This window comes from Suncus etruscus, chromosome 12, assembly GCF_024139225.1.
Source record: "Suncus etruscus isolate mSunEtr1 chromosome 12, mSunEtr1.pri.cur, whole genome shotgun sequence".
Lineage (NCBI taxonomy): Eukaryota > Metazoa > Chordata > Mammalia > Eulipotyphla > Soricidae > Suncus > Suncus etruscus.
The window spans coordinates 66,647,850-66,664,056 of NC_064859.1; the positions used below are offsets into that span (position 1 = coordinate 66,647,850).

The 16,207-nt window shown below is 41.0% G+C and overlaps 1 protein-coding gene across 1 annotated transcript in view; it reads right to left on the bottom strand.

Annotated features, from left to right (window-relative positions):
- The window catches only part of PXDN (peroxidasin), a 90,356-nt gene that overhangs the window by 38,382 nt on the left and 35,767 nt on the right, over positions 1-16,207 (bottom strand). Inside the window, exons 2-6 of the mRNA XM_049784898.1 lie at positions 9,352-9,423; positions 7,773-7,844; positions 4,296-4,367; positions 827-898; positions 279-350 (exon numbers count right to left, since the gene is read on the bottom strand). Of these exons, the coding sequence (XP_049640855.1) occupies positions 279-350; positions 827-898; positions 4,296-4,367; positions 7,773-7,844; positions 9,352-9,423 (360 nt within the window). The remainder of the gene's footprint in view (positions 1-278; positions 351-826; positions 899-4,295; positions 4,368-7,772; positions 7,845-9,351; positions 9,424-16,207) is intronic.

Sequence of the window (16,207 nt, forward strand, 5' to 3'; positions counted from 1 at the left end):
GTGGGGGTGAAGAAGGAAATGGAGCACACTCAACTGTATTCAGTTTTATTGAATTGTGTCCATGATTACTTCTGTCTGGGATGAGGGGCCTTATGTGATGTTGGTGGTCAAACCCAGGTCAGGCATGTGCAAGGCAAACATGTTAACCCTTGTATTACCTCTCTAACTCTGAACCTCATTCTGACTATACTAAAGCACAATTAATGAAGCAGAACAAAAGCAAACTTGGAGAAACTGAATTTTGCTGAAATAAAAAGCACAAAAGGTATTATACTTACAATCTTTTCATAGATTCCAAGTGATTAAATGTTCCAGGAACCAAATGTGTAATTCGGTTGTTATGTAAAAATCTATTGAATGCAAGATAATACAACAAATCATCAGCTCTTTACTAATACTTCTTAGTTATAGACAATACAATACAGTGCAGTACAATAAATCAGCTTTAAAAATATGACTCTGTACATTTATTTGTACTTATTTTCTTATTTTTATTATAATTTAGGTAACAAGGTTACATTAGTATTAACATTGATGATTTTCATGAACAAAATGATTGTAACTCCATCACTGTCTTGAGTGAGTTTTTTTAAATAATAAATTCATTGAACAACAAAGCTGTTTAGTACAGAAAGGAGTGAGGAAGTTTGTAGTTTGTAGGTTTGGTTTAGGATGCCTTTTTTTTATAACCATTATCAATTTAAAGAAAATGGTAAGTCCCACTTATGAATGATTAGACCAGCTGCATAGATTTGCTGAAGGACACAGACTGAGGGTCCCAGGAACCACAAGTGAAAGGAAAGGTAAGGAATGAAGTGCCACTTACAGCCTTTCTAGTTTGGGCAAATGCTGGAATGACTCTGGGTCCAAAGTTTCTATCTGATTAAAGTGCAGGTACCTAGAGACATTTAAAACAAAGGGAGAGGGAACAAAATTGAAACAGGGTTAACAGTTTTTACAGATCTAGATTTTTGACTAAGACTATTGTTAGGCCATTTTAATTCGTAGATCAACAAGTTACTCCAGATTCCTGACATTGTGTGGAATATCTGTGAAGGCAGCAGCAACTGGAAGGATTTCTAAAATAGGAAATTGGGCACAGAATTCTCTCTGATATGGAATTATCCAAATGACAATGGTGACTCGGGATCAGAACTACCAGTAGGGTTTCCTTCACATCCAGAACAAAAATTAGTGGTGACAGCTCAGTTTGTGCATCCATCCATCTTCCAAGTATACAAACTTTCACAGGAAAAGGATCATGTAAGTACACCTGGGCCCAGAACAGATGGCATCTGGGCTGATGGTCCCACAGGCTTGTCCAGAACCAAGCCTAGATGTGTGGAAGGACCCACCCTCTGGGTGTGTGTTAGTACACTCTGCATTTCATAATGATGGGATTGCTCAACCATGCGTTTCTTGAAACATAGTTCTGTCCTATAGGACACGAGACTGTAATTTGAATTATAAGACTCATATGGACTCCTCTAGTTGAATCTCCAAATCACGTGGTTAAATGAATTTGAGAGATAGTCTAATATAAACTTTAATTTGACACTGAGTACAGTGTCAACTGCAGAAACAACTATAACATGATCAAAGAAAACGGTACATTATAAAAAAAAGAATGTATTTCCTTTTGTGCTCTCTAATATACAGAATATCTAGTTAAGATGCTCTTGATTTCCATAATTGACACCTTTGGTACAACTAATCTCTTCTAACTATGCTCTTCTCATTTCAAACACTGGTGGGTGTTCCCTTAAAAAGAACACTTAAGTCATCTTCTAACTTGGCCCCAGGGATGAGTCCCCTCCACACACAAGACGATCTCCCCAAGCTCCTGGAAATATAGAGGGCCAATAGCAGTGCCAGGATCTGAGTGCAGCCAGATGGTATCTTCATCAGAAACTGAGAAAAAAGCTTTCCAAACTCACTCACCATTCAGAGACTTGAATGGACTTCTAGAAATTGTCAAGACTTTTCTAGCTCTTTCTACCCTTTCCTATTTATATCCCTAGACTCTCTCTGAGTAATCTCACTGGGAAATTCAAAGCAGAATTCCTGAGTTTTTGAGAAAAAAGAGGTCACTCAGATGGAGCTCACCAGCCTGACCATGTCACATTACCATGTTACCACATCCTTTCCTTCTGCTTACTGGGAAAGGCCTATACAAATCCCTCTATAAGTGCATGGGAAATGTTTGAGAAGAGAGGTTAGAATCAGGATAAGGAATCCATGCCATCACACAACATTCATGGCACCACACAACAGTGCCCGCAAGAGATGAAGGCATAAAAATCCCAATGGCCACTATGATATAGGCACACTCAGCAGTTCTGCTCAGAGATTTAAAGCTAAGCCAGCAAGGCAACCACATGTTGTGCAAAGAAAATGAGAGGACAGGTCTTTAAGACTCAGAAATGATTATTATGAGGCTGGAGAAATAGAGCAAGATAAGATGTGTACTTTGCATGCAATCAGCCTTGTTTCAAATCCCAGCATCCTTTATGCACCCTACAAGGAATACGCATTGAGATAGTCAGTGTGATTTAAGGCTCAATCCCAGAACACTCCTAAATTCTTATCTTAACTGCCCAGACTACAGACTGGTCAAGAAGAAAGCTGAATTGGAAGATACAGGACTAAAAGATTTCAGCTTCTAGAGTGGCTGAAATTCTACGTATCGTGAGGTTCTTTCTATTCATGCCCTCTCTATACAGAAGAGTATGGAAGAGAAGAGGAAAGCAGAGGGCCTGTGTCTGATTCTGCCCACATATAATTTGCTGACCATGCAGGGGCCATGCAAAGAACCCCACAGACCACAGCATCTCAAACTCACCATCTTTTCCATCCACCACCTGAACCCCAAGGACCTTTCTCTCACTCTTCCTACCTGGGTGGGAAGTCACATAGCTTCCATGGCTTGAAAAGAACAAAGTGCCCTTGAGGACCACCCAGCAATGCTAAATGAATTCAGAATGGTCCTAGGCTCTGAGGGGACTGCACTCAGCATACCCTTCCCTCCACTTACGGAATGTTTGCTCAGAAAGTTCCACTTAAAGGCTGCCCAGATGCCAACCTCTGAGACTTTCTATCTTAAGAATCACTCCACACAGGCTGAGAATGTAGTTCAGTGGTAGACCAAAAACAATCTACAGCAGAAATTTCTCCTAAACCTGGGTGAGCTCTGACGAATTCAAATTTTTGTAATCACATGGCCACAACCTCACAGTTGTCTGCAGAAACTTTTCCTTTGCCCCTTTACAATATAAGCATGTTTGTTTATTCCTTTTAAATTCTCACTCCAGCTGGAGGTTTTCCAGATATTTCCAGGTCTTCGGGGACATATGTGAACTTTTTTTGTTTCCTTCTCTCTGAAGCATGAGTATATAAACCTGCCACACAACTTCTTCCCAACTATACTCCATGCCATGCATAACACATTCAGGAAAGCAGTTCCCACTTGAATAAATAAATACTTATTTGGAAACACAAGCACTGTGTATGCTTCTAAAGCACTTAGTTTCAGTGGGAGCCCTCTCCCAGCCCTGAAAGTATTTCTATGACCAGCTAACCAACAGAACACAAAAACCCGGAGACAGCTGTAGCAGACGGAGACCACACTACAGACTGTTGCTTTGTCTCCAAGTTAGCAGACTCTGATGACTTAAAACTCCTCAGTGTTTATTTTGTCTCATTGGTTGAAAGGTTGACTAACCAGTAAAAGGACACCTTTCACTGGGAGTCGTTCAGAATGAACAAAGAGATTTCACAGCAATGTAGAACTATATGTTTATAGCCAAAGGAACAATAGAGTCCCTAGAAATGCATGAAAACACTTCATTTTCTCCAAAATAATGACCTCATGATTGAAGAAAATAAACTGAATACATGCAGTTTCAAAAAAACAGGAAATTGCAGTAAAGGAGAACCACCTGCTCTTCTGCTCAGACACAGAAGGTCTTTAACCTGTTGAAATTTTTTTGAAAAGACTCTTTCTCTCCTCTTTATTTCTACCTACTTACCAACCTACCCATCTATTTATCTGAGACCTATAAAGTCATCAGTCAGCAGTTTATTTATAGGTACATGTTCAGGGAATGGTGCACAAAAGAAATCCAAAAATATCTGTTAATGATGAGTTGGATTCAGGAGTAACTGACTGGTGATAGCTTTTTCAGTTACAAGCACTCTCCCTACATCCCACGTAGTATAGACATGCATCATGCAAATGGTAAAGTCTGTCCATGCTCCCTCTGAGAGGTGGTCAAAGTGCAGAGAAAGGCACTTACAGTTGTTCTAGAGAGGCAAGTCCCTTAAACGCTTGCCTGTCAATTGACTGGATCTCATTCTTGTATAAGTAGCTGCAACAAGAAATATTGATGATTAACACACAAACCAGATGGAAAAGAAGAATTGACACTTCATAGAGGTAGTTTTAAATTAATGGGTGTATTAGAATATACACAAAGTACACAGTAAGTATGGTTCTTTATTTGTCTCCTTGCCTTTCTCAAAGAAAAGTCTCATGTGGATCAAAGGTGTAATGGGAAAACCAGCATCCTTACTGGAGCTGATGAAATGATTGTTTATTATTCATGAAGCATAATTTATGAGTTATTGACCAAGTTTTACTTTGTGGAGTAAAGAAAATAAAACCATTCAACCTCATTCCACCAAAACAAACATACAGGTAAACCGCTTTGCTGATGAGAGTCTTTAAACTATAGACTTTTAAATTATCCAGAAATAAATTAGTGAATAGGCAATATGAAGAATAATTCACTTTGAATGACTCACCCCCTGGAATTCCATTCTTGTAAAACAAAAGCCACAAAGGCACATAGTGAGAATCACAGAATTGGCCTGCTGCCTGTTTTTATATGGCCTGTAAGCTAAGAATTGTCTTTATATTTTGTAATGGCTTAACAGTTTAAAAGAATACTGTTGGAGAAATAACTCAGAGGTTAAAGTGCTTGCCTTTTACACTGTGATTCTGATTTGACTCCTGTATTTCATATGGTTCCCCCAGCACTGATAGAAATGACCCTGCCATCACAGAACCAGAAATAAATCTACAGAACATACAGGGTATGGCTCAATTACACCTCAACCCTCCCTAGCAAAAGAATACTCTGTGGCTCATGAAAATCGTTTGGCATCCAAATATGTGGCCTTAAATAGTATGGCTTGCATGTGGCCAAATGTACCCAGTTATGAGGATTTCTTGATGGCTCCTGTGACATAGGGCAGGATAGAGTGGTCAAGACAGAGATTGAATGACCCTGGAAGACACCAGTATGTACTGCCCAAACCTTTAGAGGAGATCCTAGCCAATTTCTGAATGTAGCAATGGAAATTTTATACCAAAGTATAACATTTTCAAAAAAAAAAATACTGGAGCTTGAGCGATAGCACAGTGGTAGGGTGTTTGCCTTGCATGCAGCCTACCTAGGATGAACCCAGTTTGATTCCCAGCATCCCATATGGTCCCCCAAGCCTGCCAGGGGTGATTTCTGAGTAACCTCTGAGCATGGCTGAGTGTGGCCCCATAAATAAATAAATATACAAACAAACAAATAAAAATCTTCACCAAATGGTGATGTTGGTTCTATCCCTCTGTCTTGGTCATGAAATGGTTTTACTCCCCTCCCTTTCCTAACACCTCTTGTAGCAGTGGGCCTTGGGGATCTCAAGAATGAGATTTTAACTATGATGATTTCTGCATTCAGGCTCAGAGATTTCTAGTCTGGGCATTTATCCATCACTGGTGTCTGCAGATGGGCAAACCCCAAAGCCACATGTTTCCTACATCATAACCTCAAGCAAATATGCCATCTCAAATTGGTTACTCAGTGGCTGTTTCCAACTAGCTCTGGCACCAAAGAAACAGCATATTTACTCATGATGCTAGCAACAGTCATAGTGCTGTTCCAGAAAGATTATGTTTTAATGTCTTTAGGAATGTTTGGTCCAGGCTAAGTTTCATAGGACCTGCTCTGCTGTCTTAAATTGCTGCAGTCCATCCAAGGGCCTCTCAATTTCCCTGAGCAAATTTACTGAGATGAGCTCACAAAGAACTCTCAGCCTTGTCACCAATCAGCTTAATATTCACAATATTTGTCCCAATGGCTGTAGTCTTAGCTGCCTGGATTTAGAATCCTAGGGTTAAGGCACACTCCCATTTGAATCGCTAGCACTATCCATGATTCCCTGAACTCTGCAGCAGACATTCCTGAGCACAGAACCTTAAGTAGCCTCTGAGTAGTGATGTCTGTGGCCCCAACACACCCCACCAAAAGTAAAATAAAATGAGTAAGTAGGTGACACTGTTAATATAGAATTAAAAACTAACATACAACACTATAGTGATGAAGAGAAATTCATGCATGTTTACTTTTAAATATCTTCATGGAGAAAAAAGTATTTAAATAAAGTTAACTCAGACAGATTTCAACATTGATAGTATGACTGAATTTCTTTTTAAGAGAGGGGTCGGGAAAGGGAGTGATCAGAAAGGGCTCTCGAGTGCACAGCATTGTGCAGAAGCCATCTTCTTTGAGCCCTTTGAGCCAGTTTCTTTGCCCCATATAGACAGTTCAAAAAATCAATATAACTTAAAGATTTTCAGGTACTCTTAGGCATAAATCCCAATAAAAGAGCTCTAAATCCTAAGAGTAAGAATAATTTGCTCAAAGCATATAAACCCACTTTCTCTAAGGCTAAGAATGTATTTGAGGGGCTGGAGCAGTGGTGCAGAGTGGTAAGGCATCTGCCTTGTTGTGCTAGCCTAGGACGTACCTCGGCTCAATCCCCCAGCATCCTATACGATCCCCTAAGCCAAGAGTGATTTCTGAGCACATAGCCAGGAATAACCCATGAGTGTCACTGGGTGTGGCCCCCAAAAAAGAACGTAATTGAAAGGTATTTCTTAATGTTTTTCATTTTTAATATGTGCCTATGAAGGTGTTAAGACTTGCACTTTGGGGACTGGGCGGTAGCGCAAGAGGTAAGGTGCCTGCCTTGCCTGCGCTAGCCTTGAACGGACCACAGTTCGATCCCCCGGCGTCCCATATGGTCCCCCAAGCCAGGAGCAACTTCTGAGCGCATAGCCACAGGAGTAACCCCTGAGCATTACTGGGTGTGGCCCAAAAACCAAAAAAAAAAAAAAAAAAAAAAAAGACTTGCACTTTGTCTGCAAAGTTATTTCTTAAACTGCAACACTAAATTCGACAAGTAGATGTCTTAGGATGGCAATACATTATTTAATTACTTTTTAAAATAAAACAGGACAGTGTATTTAAGACAAGTGAATTAAAAAGAGGCAGAATAAAAAGAGGGAACTGAAGAAAATTGGCAGGAATTAATGGAATTTTAGAGATTTGAAATTTGCATCTCCAGCTGGGAAGGCAACTGGAAAGGGCTTTGAAAGGTGATGCCTTACCAAGCAGATAAGCTCCTACACTAACAACTAAATATATGTTATCACCTTCCAGCTTAAGAAACATCATTATTATTCCTTGAGAATAATTTTCAGAAGCTGTGGCTATTAACTTACCTAACACTTAAAAGATAAATACTAAAAACCCACAGAATGTAATACGATATACTGATAGCAATTCATTTAAGAATACTACCAAAATTTGACTCACCTTCTAAGAATAAGACCTATTACAATGTGTAAGCAGTCCAAAATTTAGCTTTATCCTCAAACAGCCCAAAATCACAGAGCATGAATGTTTGCAGTAGAAAATTGCTCATGAACTTACAGATATTTTAAATTCTCCAAATCTTCAAATGCTCCACTGGGTATACTCTTGATCTGATTATTGTTGAGAAGTCTGTTAAAGAAAGTTTCAAGAGTAAGAATTAGGGGCTAGAGAGATTGTACATGGGCTGAGGGACTTACATAGCATGAGCCAAGTACAGTTCAATTCCTAGAATTCCCTGAAACACCAGTAAGAGTTATTCCTGAACACAAAGCAGCCCCTGAGCACGGCTAATGTGGCCCAAACATTCCCCTCATGGAAGAAAGAATGCAAAAGCATTTCTAGATGGCTTATAATGAAATATTCCCTGGGAAATATCATAAAATGATTAAGCTACAGACCTCAATATTAATCTCCAATAAATGCTAACTATGAGCATTTCCAGTGTTTAGCCTCATGATTACAAGATTCTCAGGACACAATACCTACCACTCCATAGTGGTTGTGTTGCATTTACAGAAAAACATTCTTTCCTGAATAGGGGAATATCTGTGTTTATTCTGCTACCACTTAGGTTTTCTACTTCAGTCAAGACCATGGCCAACTGGAATACCATGGCAGAAGTGCATGGTGGTCTTCCCAGATGTTATGAAGATAGATTAGCTGAATCTTATTTCTCAGGGAAAGAACTTGGGGATCAAGCAGAGGTCGCTACATTCCTGTTTACACAGCAATGGTAAAAGCCCTGATTTCCATCCCCCACATATGAACTTGAGCCCACTTTTACCACTCCACTAAAAAAAAGCTGAAGTAACTGGAATTAGAGAAATAGTACAGTGAATACTACCTTGCTTGTCTTGTAAGAAGCTAACCTGGGTTCACTTACCTATGGGTAAATTCTGAGCCTAGAGCCAATAGTAATCCCTGAACACCACTGGGTATGACTCCAAAAAAAAGAAAAGAAAAAAAAAGAAATAGAAAAAAAAAAGGGGGGGGGGATGAAGGAACAACCCTTCCCCTCTCTCCAGATAGGCAACCAGCATTCTGAATCTATAGCAGACCCATAGGGCAAAAGATTCTTAAGTCCAATTGGAGGTCAAAATACTGAGGCCAAATAATAGCCAACAATAGCACTCCAACCCTTCCTATTGTTCCTCCATTTCATTTGGAGATGTGGATCCAAAGCCTAGAGCAGTAGTTTAGCAAGTAGGGTGTTTGCTTGCACATGACTCTCCCCAGTTTGATATCTGGCACCAAACATGGCACTGCTAAAAATGAACCCTGAGCACAGAAAGATGTGAACCCAGTCTAAAAAGGGTTGCAATCTAACCTGAACTAGCATGCAAGAATGGATGATATGATATATGACAAGAAATTTCCAGACTTTCCATAGCAGTGACCCATGACACATTCAGATAACAGTCAAGGCCATAAACAATACAGCAATATCAGGCATCAAATCTACTGTATTGTGATCAAAATTTGTTCCAAACTCTGCCTCTCTTTTTCACTATAGCTGACTATAGAAAATTGGGGTTTGGGCCCATAAAAGAATCTGAGATCTATCTATAGATAAGGAATAATATTTTTTATCTATTATTTTCCTATTGTTCCCAACAAAAAGATTGTCTGAACTTACAATGTATTCAAGTTTCTCAGCTTCTTGAATGTTCCCGGCTGGATCTCTCTGATTCTGTTGAAGCGAAGATCCCTGTGAAAGGAACAGAAATGCACTTATAGAAGAATTCTCTGACCCTGATTCATTCTGTTATTTAAAACATTTCCGCTTCAAAATGATAAAGAATTCAAGAAATAAAATCACACAATCATTCTGTGGATGAATCATCTCTTTATTGAACTAATAAATCTGTGCATAATTATCTACACCGCAGATGGGTGATGTCACTTTATAGAACTCTATTTCACCAGTAATTATCGGGAAGACAAAACATTAAATTTACTACCTCTCCATCCATCTTCTGCCAGTAAACTTAATCTCTGTAAGTCTTAAAATAATAAATGTACATTTAGTTTGCAGCTGACTCCAAAAGCAAGTCATACTAGCTATGCACTTGATCTAGGGGCTGGAGTGATAGCACAACGGTAGAGCATTTGCTTTGCATGCGGAGAACCTGAGAAGGACCCGGGTTTTATCCCTGGCATTCCATATGGTCCCCCGAGCCTGTCAAAAGAATTTCTGAGCACAAAGCCAGGAGTAACCCTTGAGAACTGCTGGGTGTGACCCCAAAACAAACAAAAAATACTTGATCTATTTATTTTTTTGTTTTGCTTTAGGGGCATACCCAACCATGCTTAGGACTTATTCCTAGCTCTGCATTCAGAGATCACTTGTGGCAGTACTTGGGAAAACCATATGAAGTTCCAGATTTTTCAATTTGTCAAACCAAGTTGTCAAATTGTCAAACCATGGTTGGCCATGTGCAAAACAAACATTCCACCTGCTTACTAACTCTCCAACCCTAGCAGTTTAGAAATTACTCCAATTGGGGCCGGAGAAATAGCATGGAGATAAGTAATTTGCCTTGAGTGCAGAAGATTGGTGGTTTGATCCTGGCATCCCATATGGTCCCCCAAGCCTGCCAGGAGCGATTTCTGAGCATAGAGCCAGGAGTACCCCCTGAGCACTGCCAGGTGTGACCCAAAAACCAAAGAAAAAAGAAAGGAAGAAATTATTCCAATTAAGTCCATCAATGGGAATTTGGCTAATTTATGTACAAGTCACCATTTAAGAAAATATTAATGAGAATACCAAAAAAAAAAAAATCCTTCCAGTTACATAATCTATTTGTTCCCAAACAAATTCTCCTAACAGTTCTGGAGAATGCACAGAAAGAATTTTTCAATGCTGCTAAAACTTTGTAAAGCTAGCAGACTTCTTGGAAGAGTACTAAATTCAAGATCTCAGAAAACATGAGAAATGGACTAATTTAAGTTTCTAAACACTGAATTTTTGCACTCCTTAACACCCCAGATTACCAGTAATATAGTCTATAGTGTTTTCTCAATGAGGAGATTTTTTTAAGGTCTCAAATCAAAAATCTCATTATGCATAAGAACTGGGCAAAGAAAAACTATCTCATATTCCTAAACAAATATTTGACACAGAGATAAGTGTGCCCTGGTAGAAGAGAAATTCTTTTTTTTTTTATCAGTGACAGAGGTCAGGAAAGATCAGTGAGCAAGACAGAATCTGCACACAGTGCAGCAGATGAAGCCTGTCACAGCCACTGGGTAGTAGATTCTAGGGCACAGAGAGTACAAGGGCTCTAACCATGCAGACATGGATTAGTGTTCAAGAGTATCTTTCTCCTTCCTCCAGCCTTAATTCCATCCAATCTATCCCTTATAACAAGCAGTCCCAGAGGCTTGCTTTAGATTGGACTCTGTCCTCCCCAATCTATGTGTTGTCACTTCGCAATACCCAGGCTTGTATCTGTGGCCTTATTTGGAGACTGTCTTTCTAGAACTGGTCAGATGCCATGAGGAGTTTATTAGGATGATCCCATCTGCCTGGTGTCCTAATCAAAAGTAGCCATCTGCAGATAGAGGTGCAGGAGAAGGCCCCCTTAAGACCAATTATCCTGCCTCCACTCAAGAAGCCCACCAGCGAAGTACATTCACCAAGGAACAGTTTCTCCTTCACGACCTCAGACCCTGATCTGGGACTTGCAGCTTCCAGCACCAGTCTGGCTGCTTCGTTACAGCTGCCCCAAGATCTCATACCAGGACCCTGGAGCAGCATCTGGTCCAAATCATGAACGGATGTTTGTCTTATGACATTCATTGAGCTCTTTAAATGTTGATAATCTTCTCAAGGAACCTGATGGTTATGAACCAATTTAGTAATTGTAAATGATTTATATATACAGTTGGTTCTAGTTTATGATGCCCCGAGGGAATTCTCAGAGAGTGTTGGTATGAGTCACTAATAGGAATAGTGTTTGGCTCTGGAGTGTCAACTGGCTTCTGCTACCCCATTCTAGGTCAAATCTCAGGAAGGGAAAAGGGTCCACATCCTCCCACCCAGAAGTCAGTCCCTACATCTCCACATTCTCTCTCCAAATGAGTCCCAGTGTTCACTGGCATACATTCCCTGGATGTCCCCATCCCAGGGAATGTTCTGCTCCTGCTTGGGGTCCCATCAAAACAGAGAATACAATTCACATTCATTCTTACACCATGATGGATGTAAGGGACAGCTCTGCCCTTCAGGAAGGTTAGGGAAGGGAGTGGCAGCATTCAGTGGCTAGAATGGCTAAAGTGGACGATGTGGACCAGCTATTAATATGGGAGGATATTTGACCACTGAAACTATATGATTTCAAAGGACTAATTGGAGTTGACCTTCCCTTACAAAGAGAGAAAAACTGGGGCTGCACAGAGTTTGAGCAGATGTGTCCTAACTAGTAGCAACAAGGGGATTTTTCTGCTGGGCCACACACTACCTTAGAATGGGAATCCACCAGTCTGGACATTAGTCAGAGGAAGAGAGACAGACACAAAATAATCTCTCTGTCTCTGTTTCTCTGAGAGAGTTAAAAAAAAAAAAAAAAGAGAGAGAGCAGCATGGGAATAGCAAATGGCCAAAGGCAACAGAACCTGAAAACCAGTCTACAGGACTGAGCTTACCATGATGGGGGGACTGAGGACAGAGGGTATTTGGGAAGGAACTCTCTGGCAAAGAGGGTGGTGTTGGAGCACTGTATGCACAAAACTCTAGTAAATTATAAATTACTGTGCCTAATAATAAAAAAGTTAATAATAAAAGAAACAGTTTCTGAGGGCCACTTTGAATTGAATGTGTTTGGTCCTCAGGAGGAAGAAAAAAAGGAATGAGAGGGAGGAAAGGGGAAAAGGAAAAAACAAAGGAGAGAAGAAGAAGGGAGGGGGAGAGGAGGAGAGGGATTCTAGTCTATAGCAAAGACTTGAAAACAACTTCTCACTGTGGGTTCCTGCAAGCCCATTTAAACCACAGAGGTCATACATGGCCAGAACATTTCAGAAACTAAAAAGGCAAACAATTTAGGGCAAAGAACTCAGCTGTACAGGTGGCAGGCAAGTCTGCAAACCATCCTTCAGCATGTAGCCAAACTCATTCCAGTCTGAAATCAGATTACCACATTTCCTTGGGGGTCAGGAGAGCTCAGCTGTTCTGAATGTCGGTGATAAATCGAAATGAAAGCCTCATTGTGGGGCTGGAAGATAGCTCATAAGGCTGAGTGCACACTTTGTATAGAGGAATTCTAGGTTCAAGCCCCAGTAAGGCATGTTGCCGTGATCTGGAGTGATTTGGAGTGCCCCCAAATAATGAAACTGGAGCACAGCTCTGCTCCAGTGAGGGCACCTAAAACAATACTCAGTGCCATGTTGAATGCTGTAGGAAAAAGGAGGGTGAACTTTAGAGCAAATCACCAGGACTGTGAAACATAAAGACGAGCAGGAAAAATAAGTTTATGAACTCAATATTCCCTGAGACACACCTCTAGGCCACTTTTGGAATGGTCATCATTCAAGTTAACAGGAACCAACAAGGAGGCCCCTGAGACTCCAACCCAGACAAATAAATTGAGGTTATAAAGATGTCACAGGCAGAAGAAATCCTGTTTCTCTTTCAAACATGAATCCTACATTCAGAATCATAGCTGCAATGCTCAGTGGCTATATTTCATTTGCCCTCATTCTTCCTCTATAGAGATGTCTGGAGGACTCGGATAACTTGGGTGGACAATGGATTCTCCTGGATACTCTCTGTGGGACCTCCAGATCAGCAACAGCACCATCATCTGTAAACTTATTTTAAAAAAGCCCGTTGTGGGCTTGAGCCCAAATCTGCAACATCAGAAAATTTGGAGATAAGGCCTGGAAGGCAAATGATTCAACTATTTAATAATTTCCAAGTTGAAGTTTAAACATCTCTGCTCTTCAGCAATATTGAAGAGGCAGTGGTATGCTTATGTGTGACAGCAGTATGTGTGTGTCTATATGTGATTGTGGGCACATGAGATGCATCTGTGCATGCATTACAAACACTCCACAGTGGAGCTCTGGTCAGGACCTCACCGACCCACCCCTTCACCCTCCCTTCTTTCCATCACTGAAAATGTATGTTGACTGCAAACCAAGTCAAATGTGTTAAAATTCAGAAGACACCGTGTGTTGCCACTCTTTTTGAGGTTTTAAATATGTCACCTTGGAAATAAGAGCATTGCAACTCACAGAATAGACTTACAAAGGACACTATCATTTCACATGGACACTGCTTTGACCAGAACAATAGCTACAACCCCAAAGAGCACTGTCATAAACTTTACAAATGATCTGATCCCCAGAGCCATGCCAGAAGTAATCCCTGAATGTAATGCCCAGAGTAAGCCCTGAGCAAAACCAGGCATGGCTCAAAGCCAACAATGAATCAATAAACTTTAAAAATAATGACATGTTTTGGAAATATTTCCTCAGCTCCTCCCTGCTTCCTGTGCCCCTTTCCTGGGCCAAAGGTACACTATACTGGCACAGTATAGTGTACAAATGTGGTCTCCTGGCCCTTTTCCACCCCTGTTCCCTAGTGGCCAAGCCCTCTGGGAAATGTGACACCTGTGGACTCAATACCTCTTTTCCCAACAAACAGTGAGCTTTGGAGATCCCCCTTGCCTCACCCATCAAGTTGGCATTAAGAACAGATATAAATGCTAGAAAGTGCTGGGAAAGCCAAAAGAAGTTGACTGAAGTGGACCCTGTGCAGATACTTGAACCATGATACACTGACAAAACTAAGATAATCTTGCAATACATGGTCAAAGAGCATATCAAATGATCATGGTCAAAGAAGCCTTCCACAATTCCTAAATCTTCAGCACGTCTGTGAAAGCTATTCATAAGTAAAGTGAGAGCAGGCAACAATCTGTTTGGTTCCAAAAATCATCCAGGGGTACCTAGCGGGTGGCACTTGTCTCAGTCCACGTCAGGGTACAATAAAGGTGATCTGAAGAACAAAGAGGGACTAAAGAAGTACTACAGCAGGTAATGTGCTTGCCTTGCATGCAACCAACCCCAGAACACCATGTGGTCTCCTAAGCCACTGCTGGAGTAATTTCTGCAAAGCCAGGAATAAGCAGTGAGTACCACTGGGTATGGTCCAAAACAAAACAAAAAGAGATGAGCAGTGGGAGGCAAATAGGATTACAATCAGCTCAGAAGTTCTGGTATTTGGCAAATGAGAATTCATTAAGAAAGACTGGGAGTTTGGCGAAAGTCATTCAGTAAGAACTAGAAATGTAATTAGAACCAGTCCAGGGCTTTTCTCTAGGCAAAGAAATGCCACCATGGGAGAACCTGAGGAAGGCATGTTTAATCTCAGAGAATCACAGAAACAGCTTCCACAACACTTCACACAAAGTTCAAGACTTCAAGTGCTTCAATGTCTGTAGGAAGCCAGGGGCAAGTCCAGCGCCACAGGGCAGAGTACTATAACCCAACAAAACAGGAAGCAAATGTCTTGAACATGGAGTTCAGGTCAATTTATATTTATATATAAAAGGCTAATAAACTCTAAGTTTATCTGGCAAAGGCATTCTATTTGTGGCACAGAAACCCAAAAAGTCAGAATGCCAAGTACTAGTATCTGGACTCAGGAAATGGCAGCATGGAAATATGTGCAGTTGGTCTGGTAACAAATGGGTGTGTGCAGCTGCATCCAGGTCCTCAGAGCTATTCCTGGTAGAGTGTTCTGCACTAGGGGGAAGCTAGTGCCTCAGGCTGGATCCAGGTCATTAGAAATTGAGGGGGAGTCTAGCAGGAGGGGATTTGGCAGGCCCCCGCCATGCCGGAGGCCTTCTTAACCAGGCCTAGTGGGGTGCGGGACTTGGGTAACCCCAGCACCCCTCTACCGCCTTGCTCCAGATCTCCAGGCCACATGCCTGGGCAAGCCGGTGAGTTGGGCTCCTTGGTGGAGCTTGAAGGTACCCTACACTTTCCCCCATTATCCATTCAGCTCCTTAGGGAGGGTCTGGGTGGGGCTCTGAACTTCTGGCCTCCCAGCTTCTTGAAGGATCTCTCCTTCCTGGGAGCTAGGAGTCTAGCACTGGTAATCTCTGTCCAGTCTATATTTTCAAAATCGCGAGGGGGCTATTGCCCCCTTGTGCAACTAGAAACATTAATAGTACTCACTATCATTGAATTATGTTTTTATGTATGCAGAATGTCAATTTTGTACTCTGCCCTTTTGCATATGCCTTCATAAGATCACATTTCTCTTTAACTTCCTTAACTCCTATCATCATTACTCCTCATTTACCCTTTCTAACTTAAGTACTCTAGAGTCCTAAGTCACAGAGCAAAGTGGTGCCCTGGAGTTAACACCCAACCAACTATTTTAAAAGGCATAAAAAGGACACATATCTTTTCAACATTTTATGGGTGTTTTCTTTGACGGCTATAACTTTTGCTGAATATTTTCTTATACAATGACGACCCCC